The 20,889-nt window shown below is 49.5% G+C and overlaps 1 protein-coding gene across 1 annotated transcript in view; it reads right to left on the reverse strand.

The window, feature by feature from the left end:
- Positions 1-609: 609 nt before the first annotated feature.
- The window catches only part of rad51b (RAD51 paralog B), an 868,394-nt gene continuing 848,114 nt past the window's right edge, over positions 610-20,889 (reverse strand). The window contains 1 exon segment of the mRNA XM_072486228.1: positions 610-2,496. Within this exon segment, the coding sequence (XP_072342329.1) occupies positions 2,369-2,496 (128 nt within the window). The 3' untranslated portion in view covers positions 610-2,368.

The raw sequence follows: 20,889 nt of genomic DNA on the forward strand, positions 1-20,889 counted from the left end.
GTCTCTGCATGGAAACAATGACTCCCAGATCTGTGCAGTGTAAACATGGACTCCTGGACCTGTGCCCACAGTGTAAACACAGACTCCCGGTTCTGTGCATACTGTGTAAATACAGACTCCCGGGTCTCTGCATGCAGTGTAAACACAGACTCTCGGATCTGTGCACACAGTGTAAACACAGACTCCCGGTTCTGTGCACGTAGTGTAAACACAGACACCCGGGTCTCTGCATGCAGTGTAAACACAGACTCCTGGGTCTGACATGCAGTGTAAACACAGACTCACGGATCTGTGCATGCAGTGTAAACACAGACTCCCAGGTCTCTGCACACCGTGTAAACACAGATGCCTGGGTCTCTGCACGCAATGTAAACAGACTCCCGGGTCTCTGCATGCAATGTAAACACAGACTCCCGGGTCTGTACATGCAGTGTAAACACAGACTCCACTATCATGGGTCTGTTCATGCACCATGTGAACATTGACTACCAGGTCTGTGTATACATTGTTTGAACATTTGTGTGGTGTACACTGTACACAGCTGCTGTGAATAGAGAGACGCCAGGGTATGTATAATAGACAGCGAATTAAATGATACCACGCACTAGATTTAATTGAACACTTTATTTGCATAAGTCTGTTGGACTGAAACGCCACAGTTATGGAGTATCACTGATCAACCTTGTTAATTAGAGAGCTTTTGTTGTTTCCAAGGCAGAAGAACCTTTCTCAGAGACAGGTTTGTGAGCATTGGGCGTTCCAGGAGAATGATTAGGAGCAGGGTTGCTTTAGGGTTGCCAAACATTCAGGTTTGCTCTCGGGTCCCTGTGCATTCTGGGAAAAGCAATAACTCCACCCCCTCCTGTCACATGAATGTGGTTTTAGATCTGAAACGTTGGGGATGGGATAAAATGGCTATTTGACCAGGTGGGGCTTTTGAGGTGGAACATGGTATGGTGAAACCATCAGGAGTAAGCATCGAAGCACATCCAAAGAACAAAGCCTTCCCGGTAAGTATCACACTTGACAGTGGCACATTGTAACAAAGCCACAATGGCTGCTACATGGCCTCCCATTGTCTAGACCGGCTCAATGGCAGGTTGAACCATAGTCCTCAGAATGGATACAATTCCTTGCCCTCACCATGCACTTGTCAGGACCATTCTGGTCTAACACATGTGCTGTAACTTGTGCTGGAGAGTCCCTCTACCCCCAAGTGCTTGTTTTGTGTGGAAGCAATTTTACAGGTGTAAAATGGACACGGCGAAGGGTCCAGTAAGACATGCCATGCGAGAAGTATGTTGATCAGACCTGCTCCTCAATCCGGGGGGCTGATATATCTTTGGCTATGCTAGACTGTATTGACCACAGTATGTTGTGTGTGAAGTGTGTTCGCTGTTGTCAGATGCTCAGCAGCTGAACTTGTGTTCCTAAAAGGGACCACTACTGATCATGTCCCGCACCTCCCCCTTCCAAAAGGCTATTAGAAGCAATTTTACTCACATTACAGTGAAGCCAGGAAGATCAGTAATGCTAATACTAGCTTCACCATCAAACATTGGGCTGCTGACAGCTCCCATCCAATCCTCCCTCATGATTGTGTATCCTCCGCCAGTCACCCATCCCACAAGCATTACCCCGTCCTCTCTAACTGCCAGGTACAGATTAATCCCATCTCCCATATTACCCCCAATCCATGTGGTCATTATTTGTATGTGATGCAGAATGTGAGCAGGTTAATCCACAATGAACTTATCACAATGTGGCCCAAAGCTCTCTCACTATTTCCAATGAGAATTACTGACCTGTGATCAGAGTTGAAAGCCCTGGCTAAATAGTTTGCATTCTGTAAACCTGGAATCTGGAAAACTGGGCGTGTAGCAGCCCTAACGGTACTCCAGGCAGGCTGGGAATTCAACCTGGGATTTTCCTAATCTCAGTGCAGCACATTCACAAATTGAGCATTTAGGGTGCAGCCTTCTTCGGGTTTATTTAAACTGTCAAATAGTGTGAACCTTGGTTAAAACTCAGCATGCTTTAGTTTATGGACAGTGCGTGGCAGTTCTTTGGTGGCATCTCCCTGATGCATTCACTTTACTTCATGTTTTAATCCAACACCCATGGCTCCCAGCTTCCATACTCTGTGCCTACAGCCCATGGCTTCCCAAGTGAATAACTCAAGTGTATTGGTGTCCAAGTGCATCATGTCTTCAAGTTCCAAATGCTTTTCTATTCAGCTGGCAATCCCTGTCCCGATATCATCAGGAGATGATCAATGTTCTCTGACCCAGGCTATCAGTGCAGATGATACATTTCGAGAGTAGAGGAAGCTTGGTTCGTTTCGAGCTGGCACTCGGTCCTGGGTTGGTCAGGGCTTGGCCTGGGTTAAGCCAGGCAGGTCCTGGTTTGAGCAGTAAGCAAATGAGCTCCGGACTCCGATTGGCTGGAGTCCAGGATCTGTACCCTCGGTTGTCAAACTGAGTTGGCTGTCTTTACCTGGAGAAGAGAGACAGAGAGGAATTAAATTGGGTATTTCATTCCCCAAAACGTGAACTTCCAGGCGGTTTCCACCGCCACCTAATCATATTATTTGAAGAGCTGTTTACTTGGCCTAATATAGTTTTCAGCCATACAGCCCAAGATTCAGCCAGGCTAATTTCCAACCTGTACTGAGTTAGCTGATCTCACACATGGAGCACCGTACACCATTCGGAGCTCTATATTAGAAAAAAATAGATAGAGACGCTAGAAAAGGTGGAAGAAGATTTATAAGGATGATACCAGAAAGCTTATACCTCACAGGAGTCTGTAAACGCTAGGGCTCTTTCACAAGGTTAACAAAATAGAGGCCTTTAAAATCAGGAAGAGGTTTGATAGGTAGATGTAGTGATGTTTCCATTTGTCAGGGAGACCAAAGAAAAGTCACAGATATAGGATCATCACTAGTAAACCCAATCAGGAATTCAGGAGAAAATTCTTTACCCAGAATATGGAACCCACTATCATGAATGAGTCGAGATAAGGGTAGCACGGTGGCGCAGTGGTTAGCACTGCTGCTTCAAGGCGCCGAGGTCCCAGGTTCGAACCCTACTCTGGGTCACTGTCAGTGTGGAGTTTGCACATTCTCCCCGTGTTTGCGTGGGTTTCGCCCCCACAACCCAAAAGATGTGCAGGGTAGGTGGATTGAACACGCTAAATTCCCTCTTAATTGGAAAAAATGAATTAGGTACTCTAAATTTATAACAAAACAAAAAAATGAATGAGTCAAGATGGAGAGCATGGTACCTTTAGGGGGAAGGTGGGTAAAGTATTTTATCCCACATTTTAAACATTTTTACAATTTATAATCAAAACAAACCCCCCCCCAACACATTAAGCACCCCACCCCCCGTCCCTCAATGGTAACCAACTCTCCAAAATGAACAAACCCCAACTATCGTAGAAGCCATCACCACGGGGACCCTCCCGGGCCAAACTCTCCAGCAGGTCCCCCGCCACGCCGAGGCACAGGGTGGAGAATCTGACCTCCACCCCAACAGGACCCGCTTACAGGCGATCAGCAAGGCGAAGGCTAAAACATCTGCCCTGCTCCCGCCTGCATCTCGGGCCAGTCAGACACCCTGAATATGGAGCAAGATTCTCCGCTGGCGGGATTCTTTGTTTTGCCATGGCCCAGAGCCGCCCCCTGCTCTTCCTCCCACTTCGCCTTAACCCCCTCCATGGAGGTCTTCCGGTTCCGGCTATGCCTAGGTAGGTCGCACGTTCGGCAGCTCCCGCCGGGAACGGACTTTTGGGCTCTTCAGAGGGGCCCCAACGGCAATTGTTCGACGGCTCCCAGAGTGGGAAGGTGACAGCAAGGCCCTCCCGACATTATACGGATTGGACCAGGAGTGTAGCGGTTAAAAAAGTGATCCGGGTGCAGCGAAAAGTGCGAGGGAGGAAAAGCAAGATGGCGGCGGGTGGAGACCAAGCAGCGTGGGCGCAGTGGTGGCAGGAGCAGCAGGAGTTTCTTAAATGCTGCCTTGAGGAGCTGAGAACAGAAATGCTGGCGCCAATGAAGGCGGCGATTGAGAAGCTAGTGGAGACCCAGAAGGCCCAAGGGGCGGCGATCCGGGAGGTGCGGCAAAAAGCCTCGGAGAACGAGGACGAGATCTTGGGCCGGATGGTGAAGATGGAGGCACACGAGGCGCTGCATAAGAGGTGGGCGGAAAAATTCGAGGACCTGGAGAATAGGTCAAGGAGGAAGAATCTTCGGATTCTGGGTCTCCCTGAAGGAGTGGAGGGGCCCGATGCCGGGGCATATATGAGCACGATGCTCAATTCGCTGATGGGCGCGAGAGCTTTCCTGAGGCCCTTGGAGCTGGATGGGGCTCATTGGGTCCTGGCAAGGAGACCCAAAGCCAACGAGCCACCAAGGGCTGTAGTGGTGAGGTTCCACCGCTTTATGGACAGAGAGTGTGTCCTGAGATGGGCCAAAAAAGAGCGGAGCAGCAGGTGGGAGAACACGGAGATCCGAATTTACCAGGACTGGAGTGCGGAGGTGGCTAAGAAGAGGGCTGGTTTCAACCGGGCTAAGGCGGTGCTCCATCGGAAGGGGGTGAAGTTTGGGCTGCTGCAGCCAGCGCGATTGTGGGTCACGTTCCAAGATCGGCACCACTATTTTGAAACGCCTGATGAGGCATGGAACTTTATCCAGGCTGAAAAGTTGGAGTCAAATTGAGGGTTTGTCGTGGGGGGATGTTTACTTTTTTTACTGCGTTTGGGGAATGTTCTTTTTGTTTGAGTGCTGGGTGGGGATGGGTGAATGGATTTGATGTGGGGGCTGTGGGAGAGTGTGGGGGTCGGTGTTGGAGGGGCAGGGCCCCACGGAGGAAGAGGGGGGGTGGAGGCCCGGGGACGGGGAGTTGGGGTAAGGCCGCAAAAAGGAGCTGCGTCAGAGGGGGCGGGGCTGGCTCAGGAAAGCACTGGCTTTTTCCCGCATTAGGGAAGGATGGGGGCGGGGCCGGGGGGGGGCGGTGCTGGAGGGGAGCGCACACTGACTGCCAAGGGGTGGGGGGATTCTCACACTGGGGGGTCGATGGAATGGCGGGCGAGGCCGGGGTCAGCAGGAGTCAGCTGACGTACGGGAGGGTCATGGGGGGAGCAAAATGGTTAGACGGTGATCTAGCCGGGGGGGGGGGGGGGGGGGGGGGGGGGGAGAACTGGGTTGCTGCTGCATTGGACAAAGGGGAGCTGGAAGTAGGAGAGGTAGTCGGGGCGGGGGTCCGCCGCCTGGGGGACTGGAGGGTGTGGGAGGCGCGGGCACGTGGCTGGCCTAGAAAAGGAGATGGCTAGTCGGCAGGCTGGGGATGATGCCGGATTTATGAAACACATGCTGGGTCGGATTCCGGATCTGGAGGTAGGAAGCTTGAAAATTGGGGGGGGGGGGGGGGGGGGGGGGGGGTCTTCGACACGGTGCTGGACCCAGCACTGGACCGTTCTAGGTCCAGGACGTGTAAGAGGCCGGCTGCGGCCAAGGTGCTCAGGGGGTTTATGGACCAGATGGGGGAGTGGATCCATGGAGGTATGCCTGGCCGCTGGTCAGGGAATTTTCCTTCTTTTCCCACGTCCATACAGCCTACTCCCGGATAGATTTTTTCATTTTGAGTAGGGCGCTAATCCCGAAAGTGGAGGGAACGGAATATTCAGCCATAGCTATCTCGGACCACGCCCTGCATTGGGTGGAGCTGGAGTTGGGGGAGGAGAGGGACCAGCGCCCGCTGTGGCGCCTTGATATGGGACTGTTGGTGGACGAGGGGGTGTGCGGGCGGGTGCGGGGGTGTATTGAAAGATACTTGGAGGCCAACGACAACGGGGAGGTGCAGGTGGGGGTAGTCTGGGAGGCGCTGAAGGCGGTGGTCAGGGGAGAGCTAATCTCCATTAGGGTCCACAGGGAGAAGAGAGAGGGGAGGGAGAGATTTTAAGGTTGTCAGGAGGTGTGCAGAGGCCCCCAAGGAGGGGCTACCTAGGGAGCGACGGAACCTCCAGACGGAGTTCGACCTGTTGACCACGGGGAAAGCAGAGGCACAGTGGAGGAAAGCACAGGGGGCGACATGTGAGTATGGGGAGAAGGCGAGTCGGATGCTGGCACATCAGCTTCGTAAGAGGGAGACAGCGAGGGAGATTGCTGGAGTTAAGGATAGAGGGGGGAATACGGTGCGGAGTGCGGTGAGAATAAACAAGGTATTTAGGGACTTCTATAGGGATCTGTACAGGTCTGAGCCCCAGCGGGGGAGGAGGGGATGCAACGATTCCTAGATCAGCTGAGGTTCCCGAGGGTGGAGGAGGAGGAGGTGGCTGGTTTGGGGGTGCCGATTGGGCTGGAGGAGCTGGTTAAAGGATTGGGAAACATGCAGGCGGGGAAGGCCCTGGGGCCGGATGGGTTCCCGATTGAATTCTACAGGAAATACGTGGACCTGCTGGGCCCGTTGCTAGTGAGGACTTTTAATAAGGCGAAGGAGGGGGGGACCTTGCCCCCGACAATGTTCAGGGCGCTGATTTCTTTGATCTTGAAGCGGGACAAGGATCCATTGCAATGTGGGTCGTATAGACTGATCTCGCTCCTCAATGTTGACGCTAAGTAGCTGGCGAAGGTGCTGGCTACGAGAATTGAGGACTGTGTCCCGGGGGTGATTCATGAGGACCAGACGGGATTTGTGAAGGGTAGGCAGCTAAATACAAATGTGCGGAGGCTCCTCAATGTGATTATGATGCCCTTGGTGGAGGGGGAAGCGGAGGTAGTGGCACCTATGGACGGGAGAAGGCCTTTGATCGGGTGGAGTATCTTTGGGAAGTGTTGCGGAGGTTTGGGTTCATCAATTGGGTCAGGCTGCTATATAGAGCCCCAGTGGCGAGTGTGGCTACGAACCGGCGGAGGTCCGAATACTTTTGGCTGTACCGGGGAACGAGACAGGGGTGCCCCTTGTTGTTTGCACTGGCAATTGAGCCGCTGGCCATGGCACTGAGGGAGTCCAGGAAATGGAGGGGACTGGTCCGGGGGGTAGAGGATCACCGGGTGTCGTTATATGCCGTCGACCTGTTGTTGTATGTGGCGGATCCAATGGAGGGGATGGCGGAGGTCATGCGGATCCTTGGGGGGTTTGGGGACTTTTCAGGGTATAAACTCAACGTAGGGAAGAGTGAGCTCTTTGTGGTGCATTCAGGGGACCAGGGAAGGGGGATAGACGAGCTACCGCTGAAGAGGGCGGAAAGGAGCTTTCGGTACCTAGGGATCCAAGTAGCTAGGAGTTGGGGGGCCCTGCACAAGCTCAATTTGATGCGGTTGGTGGAGCAGATGGAGGAGGATTTTAAAAGATGGGATATGCTGCCACTCTCACTAGCGAGTAGGGTGCAGTCGGTCAAAATGACGTTCCTCCCGAGGTTTCCAGTGCCTTCCCATTATGATCCCTGTAGCACAATCAATCACTCACGAGACGAGATGAGAAGGAGTCAATCGATGGCTTTATTACGCAGACTTGTTCCCCAGCAGCACAGTTACAGAATGCGACTGCTGGGAGAACCCGGGCTCTTACATTCCGCCTTACTGGGTGGAGCCAGTAGGCGGCTGATCCAATCGGGACCCAGCGTCCGTAATACCACTAATACATACCACCACATTCCCCAAGGCCTTTTTGAAACGGGTAAGCAGGAGCATTATGGGATTTGTGTGGGCAAATAAGATCCCGAGGGTAAAGAGGGTGTTTCTGGAGCGTAGCAGGGACAGGGGGGGCTGGCGCTGCCAAATGTGTGTGGCTATTATTGGGCAGCCAATGTGGCGATGATCCATAAGTGGGTAATGGAGGGAGAGGGGGCGGCGTGGAAGAGGCTAGAGATGGCGTTCTGTGTGGGCACAAGCCTGATGGCGCTGGTGACGGCACTGCTGCCGCTCTCGCCGACAAGGTACACCACGAGTCCGGTGGTGGCGGCGACGCTGAAGATCTGGGGATAGTGGAGGCGACACAGGGGCGAGGTGGGAGCCTCGTTTTGGTCCCCTATTCGGGAGAATCATCGGTTCGTCCCGGGAAGGATGGATGGGGGGTTTCGTAGCTGGCATTGGGCAGGGATTAGAAGAATGGGGGACCTGTTCATCGATGGGACGTTTGCGAGCCTAGGGGCGCCGGAGGAGAAGTTTGGGCTACCCCCAGGAAAAGCTTTCAGGTACATGCAAGTGAGGGCGTTTGTGAGGCGGCAGGTGAGGGAATTCCCACTGCTTCCGGCACATGGGATTCAGGACAGGGTGATTTCGGGTGCATGGGTTGGAGAAGGCAAGGTTTTGGCGATTTACCAGGAGCTGAAGGAAGAGGAGGAGGCCTCGGTGTAGGAGTTAAAGGGCAAGTGGGAGGAGGAGCTTGGCGAGGAGATAGATGAGGGGCTGTGGGCCGATGCCCTGAGTAGGGTTAATTCTTCCTCCTCTTGCACCAGGCTCAGCCTAATACAGTTCAAAGTTACTCACAGAGCGCATATGACAGGGGCGAGGTTGAGTAGGTTCTTTGGGGTGGAGGACAGATGTGGGAGATGCTAGGGGAGCCCGGCAAATCACGTCCATATGTTCTGGTCGTGCCCTGCACTGGATGGGTTTTGGAGGGGTTTTGCGAGGACGATGTCCAAGGTGGTGAACGCCCGGGTCAAGCCGAGCTGGGGGTTGGCATTATTTGGGGAATCGGACGAGCCGGGAGTGCAGAAGGCGAAAGAGGCCGGTATTCTGGCCTTTGCGTCCCTGGTAGCCCGACGGAGGATTTTGCGACTATGGAAAGATGCGAAGCACCCTAGTGTGGAAGCTTGGATCAATGACATGGCAGGGTTCATCAAGCTGGATAGGATAGAGTTTGCCTTGCGAGGGTCTGTGCAGGGGTTCCTCAGGCGGTGGCAACCGTTCCTAGACTATCTCACGGAGCGTTCGGAGGAGGTCAGCAGCAGCAGCCCATGGGCAGGGGCGGGGGGGGGGGGGGGGGTTCTTTTGGGGTGGCGTTTGGGTGAAGGTGTTTTTTTCTTCCCTATTTGTGTTTTTAAATGTTATATGGGGGGTTATTGTATATGGGGGAAATCCAATATATAATTTCTGATTGTTGTGTTCTTGTTTCTTTCTTTTTGTTGCGGGGGGGGGGGGGTTTGTTGAAAAATTTGAATAAATATATATATATTCTTTTTTTAAACCTCCATGGACACCCATCCTCCTCCAAAACCTCCCATAAATACATCACAGAGATCATCGTCAACCCAAACTTCTCACTCAACTCCTCCGAGCTCGTAAACCGCCCTCCCAGAAACAGGTCCTTCATCTGCTTAATCCCCTTCTCTTCCCATTCCCAGAATCTCGCATCTAACCTTCCTGGCTCACACCCATGATTCTTCCTAATCGGCCTCCCCCTGCCCCCAATCTATAATGCTGCTGATACTGTCTACAGATCTTCAGCGTAAGGTGGGTAAGTATTTAAGGGAGAAAGGAACAGTAGGATATGTTGATAGGCCTTACATGAAGTAGGGTGGGAGGAGACTTGGACACAACATAAATACCGGCATAGACCTATTGGGCAGATTGTGTGTTTCTCAAATGTACACTTTATGTAAGTCAGTGACAATGCTACGACTGGCCTCATCATCCTTAAGTTGGGGTGGTGGTGAGGGGGGTCCAGTGGTGGGGGTAGCAAGGGGGATGGAAGGAATGCATCAAAAGTTGGCAGAATTTTCCGATGTGTTGGGTGTTCTGGATCACATACAGGTCACCAACACTTGAAATAGTGCAACACTATTTTATTGAATCATTAACTGTTTAAACATACTCAGACTGTGGGTTAATACTATACTAGCTTTAACTAAAGACCTTTGCCTTGTCCTAACCAGTCGATGCACTCAGCACATGGTGAATGTCTGTGTTGCAGGCTGTGAGCTCTGTCCTCCTAGCTAGCTGCAACTCGAATGAGCAGGAACTCTGATGCCCCCTGTCTTTATAGTGCGTGTGCTCTCACTGGTGATTGGCTGCGGTGTGGTGTGTGTTGATTGGTCCCACTGTGTGTCCATCAGTGTGTGTCTGCACCATGATATACTGGTGTATATTATGACAGTTTCCACCCCTGATTACAATCCAGTGATACCCCTTTCACATGCTGTGTGGTCTTTGGGCAAAGGACAGATGAGGCTTTTGTGTGGGTGTGTCTTTGCCCATGCACATGGATGTAGTGTTAGGGGGAAGGGTAAATATGCATGTTTTTACTATTATTTACCCCTCAAATCAATAGGGTTTTGTTGCATGTCCCAGATTATTAAGTATCCAATAATTGAACAAGCACTAACGGCAGTACTTATGACAAAATCTTATGAGTTTCAGCCAAAAAATTTAAACATTTACAACACATTCATAATTCAGACCACAGAAAATACCATGATCATCTGAATCAAATTCCAACTTATCTGTTCCAATAACCACGTTTTGCACCTTTTGATTGCTCCTTTTATGTGACAATTTGCATGTTTTTACATAGAATTACATAGAAAGATGGTTTTCATATGTTTCATTCAGAGGGGCCTGGGAACAAGAGGAGGCCATTCAGTATACCTACTATACCAACATTCAATTAGGTCATAGATTATGTAAATCTCAGCCCCATCTACCCGGCTCTGTTCTGTAACCCTTAATATTCCTGTCTAATGAACATCTATCACTGTTGCACTGAGTGCTGAATTTGGTGCATTTTGAGTGCTATAGTAAGAGTTTGGTGACCGAGGGAGTATAAGGCTTCATTTTTATCTAAAGTTTATTCTTTCTTTTATTTAGTTAATTAACTTAAAAGTTGCTGTTTGGTTTAGAAGAAGGTGAATTTTCAATCAGCTTTAAACAAAGCTTCTACTTGTAGGCACTTGCAGCTGGAGCTTGTTAATTAGTTAATTGGATTAGGCCAGTTTTTAGAGGCTAGATTCACAGTATAAAAGTGATCCCCTACAGTGCAGACTTTGTTTGCACTGAGTGCTGAATTTGGTGCATTTTGAGTGCTATAGTAAGAGTTTGGTGACCGAGGGAGTATAAGGCTTCATTTATATCTACAGTTTATTCTTTCTTTTATTTAGTTAATTAACTTAAAAGTTGCTGTTTGGTTTAGAAGAAGGTGAATTTTCAATCAGCTTTAAACAAAGCTTCTACGTGTAGGCACTTGCAGCTGGAGCTTGTTAATTAGTTAATTGGATTAGGCCAGTTTTCAGAGGCTAGATTCACAGTATAAAAGTGATCCCCTGCAGTGCAGACTTTGTTTGCACTGAGTGCTGAATTTGGTGCATTTGAGTGCTATAGTGAGAGTTTGGTGACTGAGGGAGTGCTGAATTTGGTGCATTTTGAGTGCTATAGTAAGAGTTTGGTGACTGAGGGAGTGCTGAATTTGGTGCATTTGAGTGCGAAAGTGAGAGTTTGGTGACTGAGGGAGTGCTGAATTTGGTGCATTTTGAGTGCTATAGTAAGAGTTTGGTGACTGAGGGAGTGCTGAATTTGGTGCATTTGAGTGCGAAAGTGAGAGTTTGGTGACTGAGGGAGTGCTGAATTTGGTGCATTTTGAGTGCTATAGTAAGAGTTTGGTGACCGAGGGAGTTAGGTGAGGAGGGAGTAAGATGCTCCTTTCATTTTGTTTCCGACATTTCTGCAAAGAGTGCGAAGAGAGCCAGGAGTTTACAGAAAGTGCAGCTGACTGGGAGCAGAGTCGGAGGGCGGAAATCTAGTTAGTCCACAGGGCAGCTATATTCTGTCAGGTAAGAGGGGATGGAGGCTAGGCCAGTTGCATGCTCCTCCTGTAGGATGTGGGTGGTGAGGGATACCACCGGTGTCCCCGCTGACTATACCTGCGGGAAGTGCACCCAACTTCAGCTCCTCAAAGACCGTGTTAGGGAACTGGAGCTGAAGATGGATGAACTTCGGATCATCCGGGAGGCAGAGGGGGTGATTGAGAAGAGTTACAGGGAGGTAACCACACCCAAGGTACAGGATAAGAATAGCTGGGTTACAGTCAGGGGGAAAAAAACAAACAGGCAGGGATCCCTCGTGGCCGTTCCCCTTCAAAACAAGTATACCGTTTTGGATGCTGTTGGGGGGGGGTGACCTACCGGGGGAAGGCCCTAGCGGCCAGGTCTCTGGCACTGAGTCTGGCTCTGGGGCTCAGAAGGGAAGGGGGGAGTATAGAAAAGCAATAGTTGTAGGAGATTCAATGGTTAGGGGAATAGATAGGAGATTCTGCGGTCGCGAGCGAGACTCCCGGAAGGTATGTTGCGTCCCGGGTGCTAGGGTCAGGGATGTCTCGGATCGTGTCTTCAGGATCCTTAAGGGGGAGGGTGAGCAGCCAGAAGTCGTGGTGCACATTGGTATCAACGACATAGGTAGGAAAAGGGGTGTGGAGGTAATAAACAAGTTTAGGGAGTTAGGCTGGAAGTTAAAAGCCAGGACAGACAGAGTTGTCATCTCTGGTTTGTTGCCGGTGCCACGTGATAGCGAGGCTAGGAATAGGGAGAGAGTGCAGTTGAACACGTGGCTGCAGGAATGGTGTAGGAGGGAGGGCTTCAGGTATTTGGATAATTGGAGCGCATTCTGGGGAAGGTGGGACCTGTACAAGCAGGACGGGTTGCATCTGAACCAGAGGGGCACCAATATCCTGGGAGGGAGGTTTTCTAGTACTCTTCGGGAGGGTTTAAACTAATTTGGCAGGGGAATGGGAACCGGATTTGTAGTCCAGCAACTAAGGTAGCCGATATTCAGGACGCCAAAGCGTGTAATGAGGCAGTGGGGAAGGGAACACTGACAAAGGAGAGTACTTGCAGGCACGGAGATGGGTTGAAGTGTGTATACTTCAACGCAAGAAGCATCAGGAATAAGGTGGGTGAACGTAAGGCATGGATCGGTACTTGGGACTACGATGTGGTGGCCATCACGGAAACTTGGATAGAAGATGGGCAGAAATGGTTGTTGGAGGTCCCTGGTTATAGATGTTTCAATAAGATTAGGGAGGGTGGTAAAAGAGGTGGGGGGGGTGGCATTGTTAATTAGAGATAGTATAACAGCTGCAGAAAGGCAGTTCGAGGAGTATCACCCGAATGAGGTAGTATGGGTTGAAGTCAGAAATAGGAAAGGAGCAGTCACCTTGTTAGGAGTTTTCTATAGGCCTCCCAATAGTAGCAGAGATGTGGAGGAACAGATTGGGAAACAGATTTTGGAAAGGTGCAGAAGTCACAGGATAGTAGTCATGGGTGACTTTAACTTCCCAAATATTGAGTGGAAACTCTTTAGATCAAATAGTTTGGATGGGGTGGTGTTTGTGCAGTGTGTCCAGGAAGCTTTTCTAACGCAGTATGTAGATTGTCCGACCAGAGGAGGGGCAATATTGGATTTAGTACTTGGTAATGAACCAGGGCAAGTGATAGATTTGTTAGTGGGGGAGCATTTTGGAGATAGTGACCACAATTCTGTGACTTTCATTTTAGTAATGGAGAGGGATAGGTGCGTGCAACAGGGCAAGGTTTACAATTGGGGGAAGGGTAAATACGATGTTGTCAGAAAAGAATTGAAGTGCATAGGTTGGGAACACAGGCTGTCAGCGAAGGACACAAGTGAAATGTGGAACTTGTTCAAGGAACAGGTACTACGTGTCCTTGATATGTATGTCCCTGTCAGGCAGGGAAGAGATGGTCGAGTAAGGGAATCATGGTTGACAAGAGAGGTTGAATGTCTTGTTAAGAGGAAAAAGGAGACTTATGTAAGGCTGAGGAAACAAGGTTCAGACAGGGCATTGGAGGGATACAAGATAGCCAGGAGGGAACTGAAGAAAGGGATTAGGAGAGCTAAGAGAGGGCATGAACAATCTTTGGCGGGTAGGATCAAGGAAAACCCCAAGGCCTTTTACACATATGTGAGAAATATGAGGATGACTCGAGCGAGGGTAGGTCCGATCAAGGACAGTAGCGGGAGATTGTGTATTGAGTCTGAAGAGATAGGAGAGGTCTTGAACGAGTACTTTTCTTCTGTATTTACAAATGAGAGGGGCGATATTGTTGGAGAGGACAGTGTGAAACAGACTGGTAAGCACGAGGAAATACTTGTTTGGAAGGAAGATGTGTTGGGCATTTTGAAAAACTTGAGGATAGACAAGTCCCCCGGGCCTGACGGGATGTATCCAAGGATCCTATGGGAAGCAAGAGATGAAATTGCAGAGCCGTTGGCAATGATCTTTTCATCCTCACTGTCAACAGGGGTGGTACCAGGGGATTGGAGAGTGGCGAATGTCGTGCTCCTGTTCAAAAAAGGGACTAGGGATAACCCTGGGAATTACAGGCCAGTTAGTCTTACTTCGGTGGTAGGCAAAGTAATGGAAAGGGTACTGAAGGATAGGATTTCTGAGCATCTGGAAAGACACTGCTTGATTAGGGATAGTCAGCACGGATTTGTGAGGGGTAGGTCTTGCCTTACAAATCTTATTGAATTCTTTGAGGAGGTGACCAAGCATGTGGATGAAGGCAAAGCAGTGGATGTAGTATACATGGATTTTAGTAAGGCATTTGATAAGGTTCCCCATGGTAGGCTTCTGCAGAAAGTAAGGAGGCATGGGATAGTGGGAAATTTGGCCAGTTGGATAACAAACTGGCTAACCGATAGATGTCAGAGAGTGGTGGAGGATGGCAAATATTCAGCCTTGATCCCAGTTACCAGTGGCGTACCGCAGAGTTCTGGGTCCTCTGCTGTTTGTGATTTTCATTAATGACTTGGATGAGGGAGTTGAAGGGTGGGTCAGTAAATTAGCAGACGATACGAAGATTGGTGGAGTTGTGGATAGTGAGGAGGGCTGTTGTCGGCTGCAAAGAGACATAGATAGGATGCAGAGCTGGGCTGAGAAGTGGCAGATGGAGTTTAACCCTGAAAAGTGTGAGGTTGTCCATTTTGGAAGGACAAATATGAATGCGGAATACAGGGTTAACGGTAGAGTTCTTGGCAATGTGGAGGAGCAGAGAGATCTTGGGGTCTATGTTCATACATCTTTGAAAGTTGCCACTCAAGTAGATAGAGCTGTGAAGAAGGCCTATGGTGTGCTCGCGTTCATTAACAGAGGGATTGAATTTAAGAGCCGTGAGGTGATGATGCAGCTGTACAAAACTTTGGTAAGGCCACATTTGGAGTACTGTGTACAGTTCTGGTCACCTCATTTTAGGAAGGATGTGGAAGCTTTGGAAAAGGTGCAAAGAAGATTTACCAGGATGTCACCTGGAATGGAGAGTAGGTCATATGAGGAAAGGTTGAGAGTGCTAGGCCTTTTCTCATTAGAACGGAGAAGGATGAGGGGCAACTTGATAGAGGTTTATAAGATGATCAGGGAAATAGATAGAGTAGACAGTCAGAGACTTTTTCCCCGGGTGGAGCAAACCATTACAAGGGGACATAAATTTAAGGTGAAAGGTGGAAGATATAGGAGGGATATCAGAGGTAGGTTCTTTACCCAGAGAGTAGTGGGGGCATGGAATGCACTGTCTGTGGAGTAGTTGAGTCGGAAACATTAGGGACCTTCAAGCAGCTATTGGATAGGTACATGGATTACGGTAAAATGATATAGTGTAGATTTATTTGTTCTTAAGGGCAGCACGGTAGCATTGTGGATAGCACAATTGCTTCACAGCTCCAGGGTCCCAGGTTTGATTCCGGCTTGGGTCACTGTCTGTGCGGAGTCTGCACATCCTCCCCGTGTCTGCGTGGGTTTCCTCCGGGTGCTCTGGTTTCCTCCCACAGTCCAAAGATGTGCAAGTTAGGTGGATTGGGCATGATAAATTGCCCTTAGTGACCAAAATTGCCCTTACTGTTGGGTGGAGGTGTTGACTTTGGGTAGGATGCTATTTCCAAGAGCTGGTGCAGACTCAGGGGGCCGAATGGCCTCCTTCTGCACTGCAAATTCAATGATAATCTATGATTAATCTAGGACAAAGGTTCGGCACAACATCGTGGGCCTGTTCTGTGCGGTATTTTGTTTGTTCTATCACAATTCCGAAAGCCTCAATGGCTTTTTGGAGAGAGAGGGCATAATCTTCCAGCCACACTGTGCCGGAAAAGCATCTCGCTGCAGCGCACCTTGGCTGGTGAAAGCCAGGAGACCCCCACTCCCGGGATCCACCCGGCTTGTAACGACTCGCGAGATTCAACGTGAGGGGATCGGTGCCCCCAGCTGCATGCCCTTTCGCAGGTTGGTGCCCTGTGTGTGTAGGGAGCATAGCTCTAATTTTTAAGATTGCGCCCCACCCTCCCCCCAGTTCTGAGCTTTGTCAGCAGAGAAAATATTTTTTTCTATCTACCCTATCAGCCCCTTTCACCAATTCAGCATTGATTTGATGACATGGTCTATCTTTGCATCTCCAAATTGGTGTTAAATAATTGACATGGCTGAAAAGAACATCCTTCAAACCTTTGTTTGAAGGTCCAAAGAAGTCACATTGAACTGGAAACATTAACTCTTGTGTCATGCGAGAGTGCCTTTAAAAACTGGATGTTTAAGCAATGTACCTTTAAGAAAACAGTGATGTCATAGAGTGGGTGGTGCTCAGCTCCGGTCAGCCATTTTGCAGTTGGGGTTTTTGCAGGTTTTTAGTTTCAGTTTAAAAAACAGTGTGTGTGTGTGTGTGTGTGTCCAGAGAGTTTGCAGGAAGAAAGCAAGGTGCTGGAACTGAGGTCAACCAAGCTAATATATCTCTGCCATTCTCCATAAAATATATATATCCTTTAACCTGATGTGATACTGTTTAAAGGTGTTAAGTCTCTTGGAAGTTTGAAGGAACATTTTATGGAAGTATTTACTGTTGCAATATTTTCTGAGTTATCTTTGAAGTAAGGGGTGTTAAGAGATCCAATGTTCATTTAAGATGTTAAGTTGAGTTCATGGAATAAACAGTGTTTTGTGTTTAAAAACCCACGTGTCCATAATTGTAATCCCACACCTAGGGAAAAAGCTGCGTGCTAGGAAAAGCAACAAATCCATTAAAGGGAGAGGTTGGTTGGACTCCATGATACATTTTGGGGTTCTGGAAACGCCTCGCCCATAACACTTGTTTTTCTTTCTCCGCAAATGCTTCCAGACTGCCGAGTTTTCCCAGCACTTTCCGTTTCTAGCTCAGATGTCCAGCATCCGCAAAATTTTGTTTTTATCCTTCAAACCATGCTCTGGTGAGAGGATGCAGATTGAAACATCAACTCGATTTCCAGAAACTGCCTGACCAGCTACATTTGTCCAGCATTTTCTGTTCTTCAGGCCATCTGTTTCTAACTCCCTTTCCTTGACGATGAGAATCACACTTGCTGACTTTCCAACTCCATGCTGTGGTATTTCTCAGGTATGTGTTTGTCTTAAGTGAGGCTTCAAGGCCTCCCTTCTAATGAAATAAATCTTTCCTTCCTACTTTGTTGGAAAGCAAGTTACTGCCTGTCCCGTGCCTGTACTGCTGAAGTTAATAACCCTTTCCTACCGATGGCACCTAATAACCTCTTTCATTAAGCAGGTAGTTACAAACCTATCATTTCAGTCTACTTTTAACTTAATTAAAATAGCACAAATTTTGAAAGGAAACTTTGTTACTGAACAAGCAAAGGTTAAAAACTAACACTATTATAGTATGGCGAAAAATCATTGGTAGCATTTCATGGAATTACTGAGAACAGCACAGAAAAAGGTCATTTGAGCCAAACAGGTTTCTGCTCCACACAGGCTCTTCCCACCTTGCTTCATCTAAAATCTTGATTAATAAAGAAAACACTTGCATTAACAGAGTTCTGAAGGAAGGTCATCAACCAAAAATGTTAACTGTGTCTCTCTCTCGCCACACATGCTGCCAGTCCTGCTGAGTATTTCCAGTATTTTCTGTTTTTACTACAATAGATATAATGCCTTCCACAGCCTCTGCTTGCCCTGCAGTACCTTGCAGTCAAATAAATATTTTGGAAGTGTGTTTATTCTAATCAGTCTGATTAACCCTTTCCTTACAGTGTCATGGATGAGCCCACTCTCACCTTCATCAGGTGCTAGGCTTTCCAGCAATGGTTGATGGTTGATGTCTAGGAGTGAGATTCCTGGCTGATTTAATCACTGGTGCTATTCCAGGAGCTGGGGACAATTCAAATCTGTACTCATGCACTGAGTAAAATGTCTAGGGGAACGCTGGAGTCCACTGCTTGATAAAGTGACTGTTTCACCCAAAAACCTTAGATTCAAGCAGGAGAGAGAAGAAAATCTGTGAATAAGGATTCAACTGTGTCTGAGTAACGGCCTCGGGCTAATTAACCTAATGAACTTGCATCTCTATATCACTGTTCACAACTTTAGGACGTTTCAAAGTGCTTTATAACCAAAGAAGGGCTGCTGAAGTGTGGTCACGTATGATGTTGGAATCATTACAGCCAAATTGCACATTGCAAACTCCCATAAACTACAATGTGATAAAGACCACATAGTCCATTTTAGTGACATCAACTGAAGTGCAATTAATGGCCAGGGCTCACAAATACGGCCCCTCAAGTCTGTTCCACCATTCAATAAGACTATGGCAGATCTTTGATCTCAATCCCACTTTCTTTTCTGATCCACATATCCCTTGATTTCTCTGGAGTTCAATAATCGATGTCTTGAAAATATTCAGTGTGTGCATTCACTGCTCTCTGGAGTAAACAATGGGGAACCATGGGATCTTTTATGCTCACCTGTGAGGTCAGGCGGGGCCTCCATTTTAATATCTCGTCCAAAAGACAGCACCTCCGCCTGTGCATCACACTTTCAGCGCTGCATTGGAGTGTTAGTCCAGAAATCTGTCTTCACATTTCTGGAGTGGAACTTGAACTTGTGGGGCAAAATTCTCCGGTATCGGCGCGATGTCCGCCGACCGGCGCCAAAAACGGCGCAAATCAGTCGGGCATCGCGCCGCCTCAAAGGTGCGGAATCCTCCGCATCTTGGGGGGCCCAGCCCTAACCTTGAGGTGCTAGGCCCGCGCCGGACTGATTTCCACCCCGCCAGCTGGCGGAAAAGGCCTTTGGTGCCCCGACAGTTGGCGCGGAAATAACATCTCCGGGCGGCGGGTGGAGACCGTGGCGAAACGGGAAGGAAAAGAGTGCCCCCACGGCACAGGCCCGCCCGCGGATTGGTGGGCCCCGATCGCGGGCCAGGCCACCGTGGGGGCACCCCCCGGGGCCAGATCGCCCCACTGGATCCCCCAGGACCCCGGAGCCCGCCCGCGCCGCCTTGTCCCGCCGGTAAGGTAGGTGGTTTAATCCACACCGGTGGGGCAGGCATTCCAGCAGAGGGACTTCGGCCCATCCAGGCTGGAGAATCGTGGGGGGGGGGGCCCGCCAACCGGCGCGGCGCGATTCCCGACCCCGCCGAATCTCCGGTGCCGGAGAATTCGGCAACCGGCGGGGGCAGGATTCACGCCAGCCCCCGGCGATTCTTCGACCTGGCGGGGGGTCAGAGAATCTCGCCCCAGATCTTTGGACTTCGAGGTGAGAGTGCTACCAATTAAAGTTAATGAGGGGACTCAGACCTCACCCTGCATATTTTTTCTAAAATATATTTGATATCCTCAAGGCTATTTCTAAAATTTAAAAACTGGACAGAGACAATTTAAAATGGCTGAATCTATGTCTGCCTGTGACCCTCAAACTAAAGGAGCTTACTTTGCAATTGACGAAACCTGCACCTTGTTATCCCTGAAGAGGCACTAACTTTGGGTGGCACAGACCAAATTCAAAGGGAACTATTCAAAGGCCATCTCTGCATTTCATAACTGTGGTTGGCCAATTGGAATCTACTCACTTACTAGAACAAAGGACAAGCGCAACTATTCTTTCAATTCTTAATGGTTGAGGCATTTAACCATCTCAGGGGCCCAGACGAGCAATACACACTCTTTGTTAAAAACAATGTAGAAAGGTGGGAGTTAGCAGGGGCGGTTGGCGTTGCCAAACTTGCTTCATTATTATTGGGCGGCGAATGTGGACAAGGTGCGGCGGTGGTGGGAAGGAGAAGGCGTAGAGTGGGTTAGGATGGAGGAGGAATCTTGTAAGGGATCTAGTTTGAGGGCTATGGTGACTGCAGCATTGCCAATGGCTCCAAGTAGGTATTCAGGGAGCCCAGTGGTACAGTCCGCGGTGAAGATATGGAATCAGCTGAGGAGGCATTTTAGGGTGGAGGGGATGTCGGTGCTAACACCGTTGTGCGAGAATCATGGGTTCAAGCCGGGGGGGATGGATAGTGTGTACAGGAGGTGGAGGGAAGTGGGGCTGGTCAAGGTGAGGGATTTGTATTTGGAGGAAGGGTTCGCCAGTCTGGAGGAGCTAAGGGAAGAGGGTAGAGCTGCCGAGGAGTAGTGAGTTCAGGTATCTACAGGTTAGGGACTTTGCATGAATGGTCTGGAAGGGGTTCCCTAGATTGCCGGGATACACCCTGCTGGAGCGACTGCTGCTTCCGGATGTGGACGAGGAGGGAAGAATTGGGGATATATATAAGTGGCTGGGGAAACAGGGAGGCGAGCGGGTGGTGAAGATCAAGAAGAAATGGAAAGCAGAGTTGGGAATGGAGATCAATTGGGGAGTATGGAGTGAGGCACTGCGAAGGGTAAACGGGACCTCCTCTTGTGCAAGGATGAGTCTGATACAGTTTAAGGTGGTGCACAGGGTGCATATGACTCGGGCGAGAATGAGTGGGTTCTTTCAGGGGGTAGCAGATGTGTGTGAGAGGTGTGGGCGGGGGCCATCGAATCATGCGTACATGTTTTGGGGTTGTGAAAAATTGGGAAGATTCTGGGTGGGAGTGTTCGCGGTCTTAGCCAGGATAGTGGAGGAGGGAGTGGATCCGGACCCTTTGGTGGCG

Source organism: Scyliorhinus torazame, chromosome 2, assembly GCF_047496885.1.
Source record: "Scyliorhinus torazame isolate Kashiwa2021f chromosome 2, sScyTor2.1, whole genome shotgun sequence".
Lineage (NCBI taxonomy): Eukaryota > Metazoa > Chordata > Chondrichthyes > Carcharhiniformes > Scyliorhinidae > Scyliorhinus > Scyliorhinus torazame.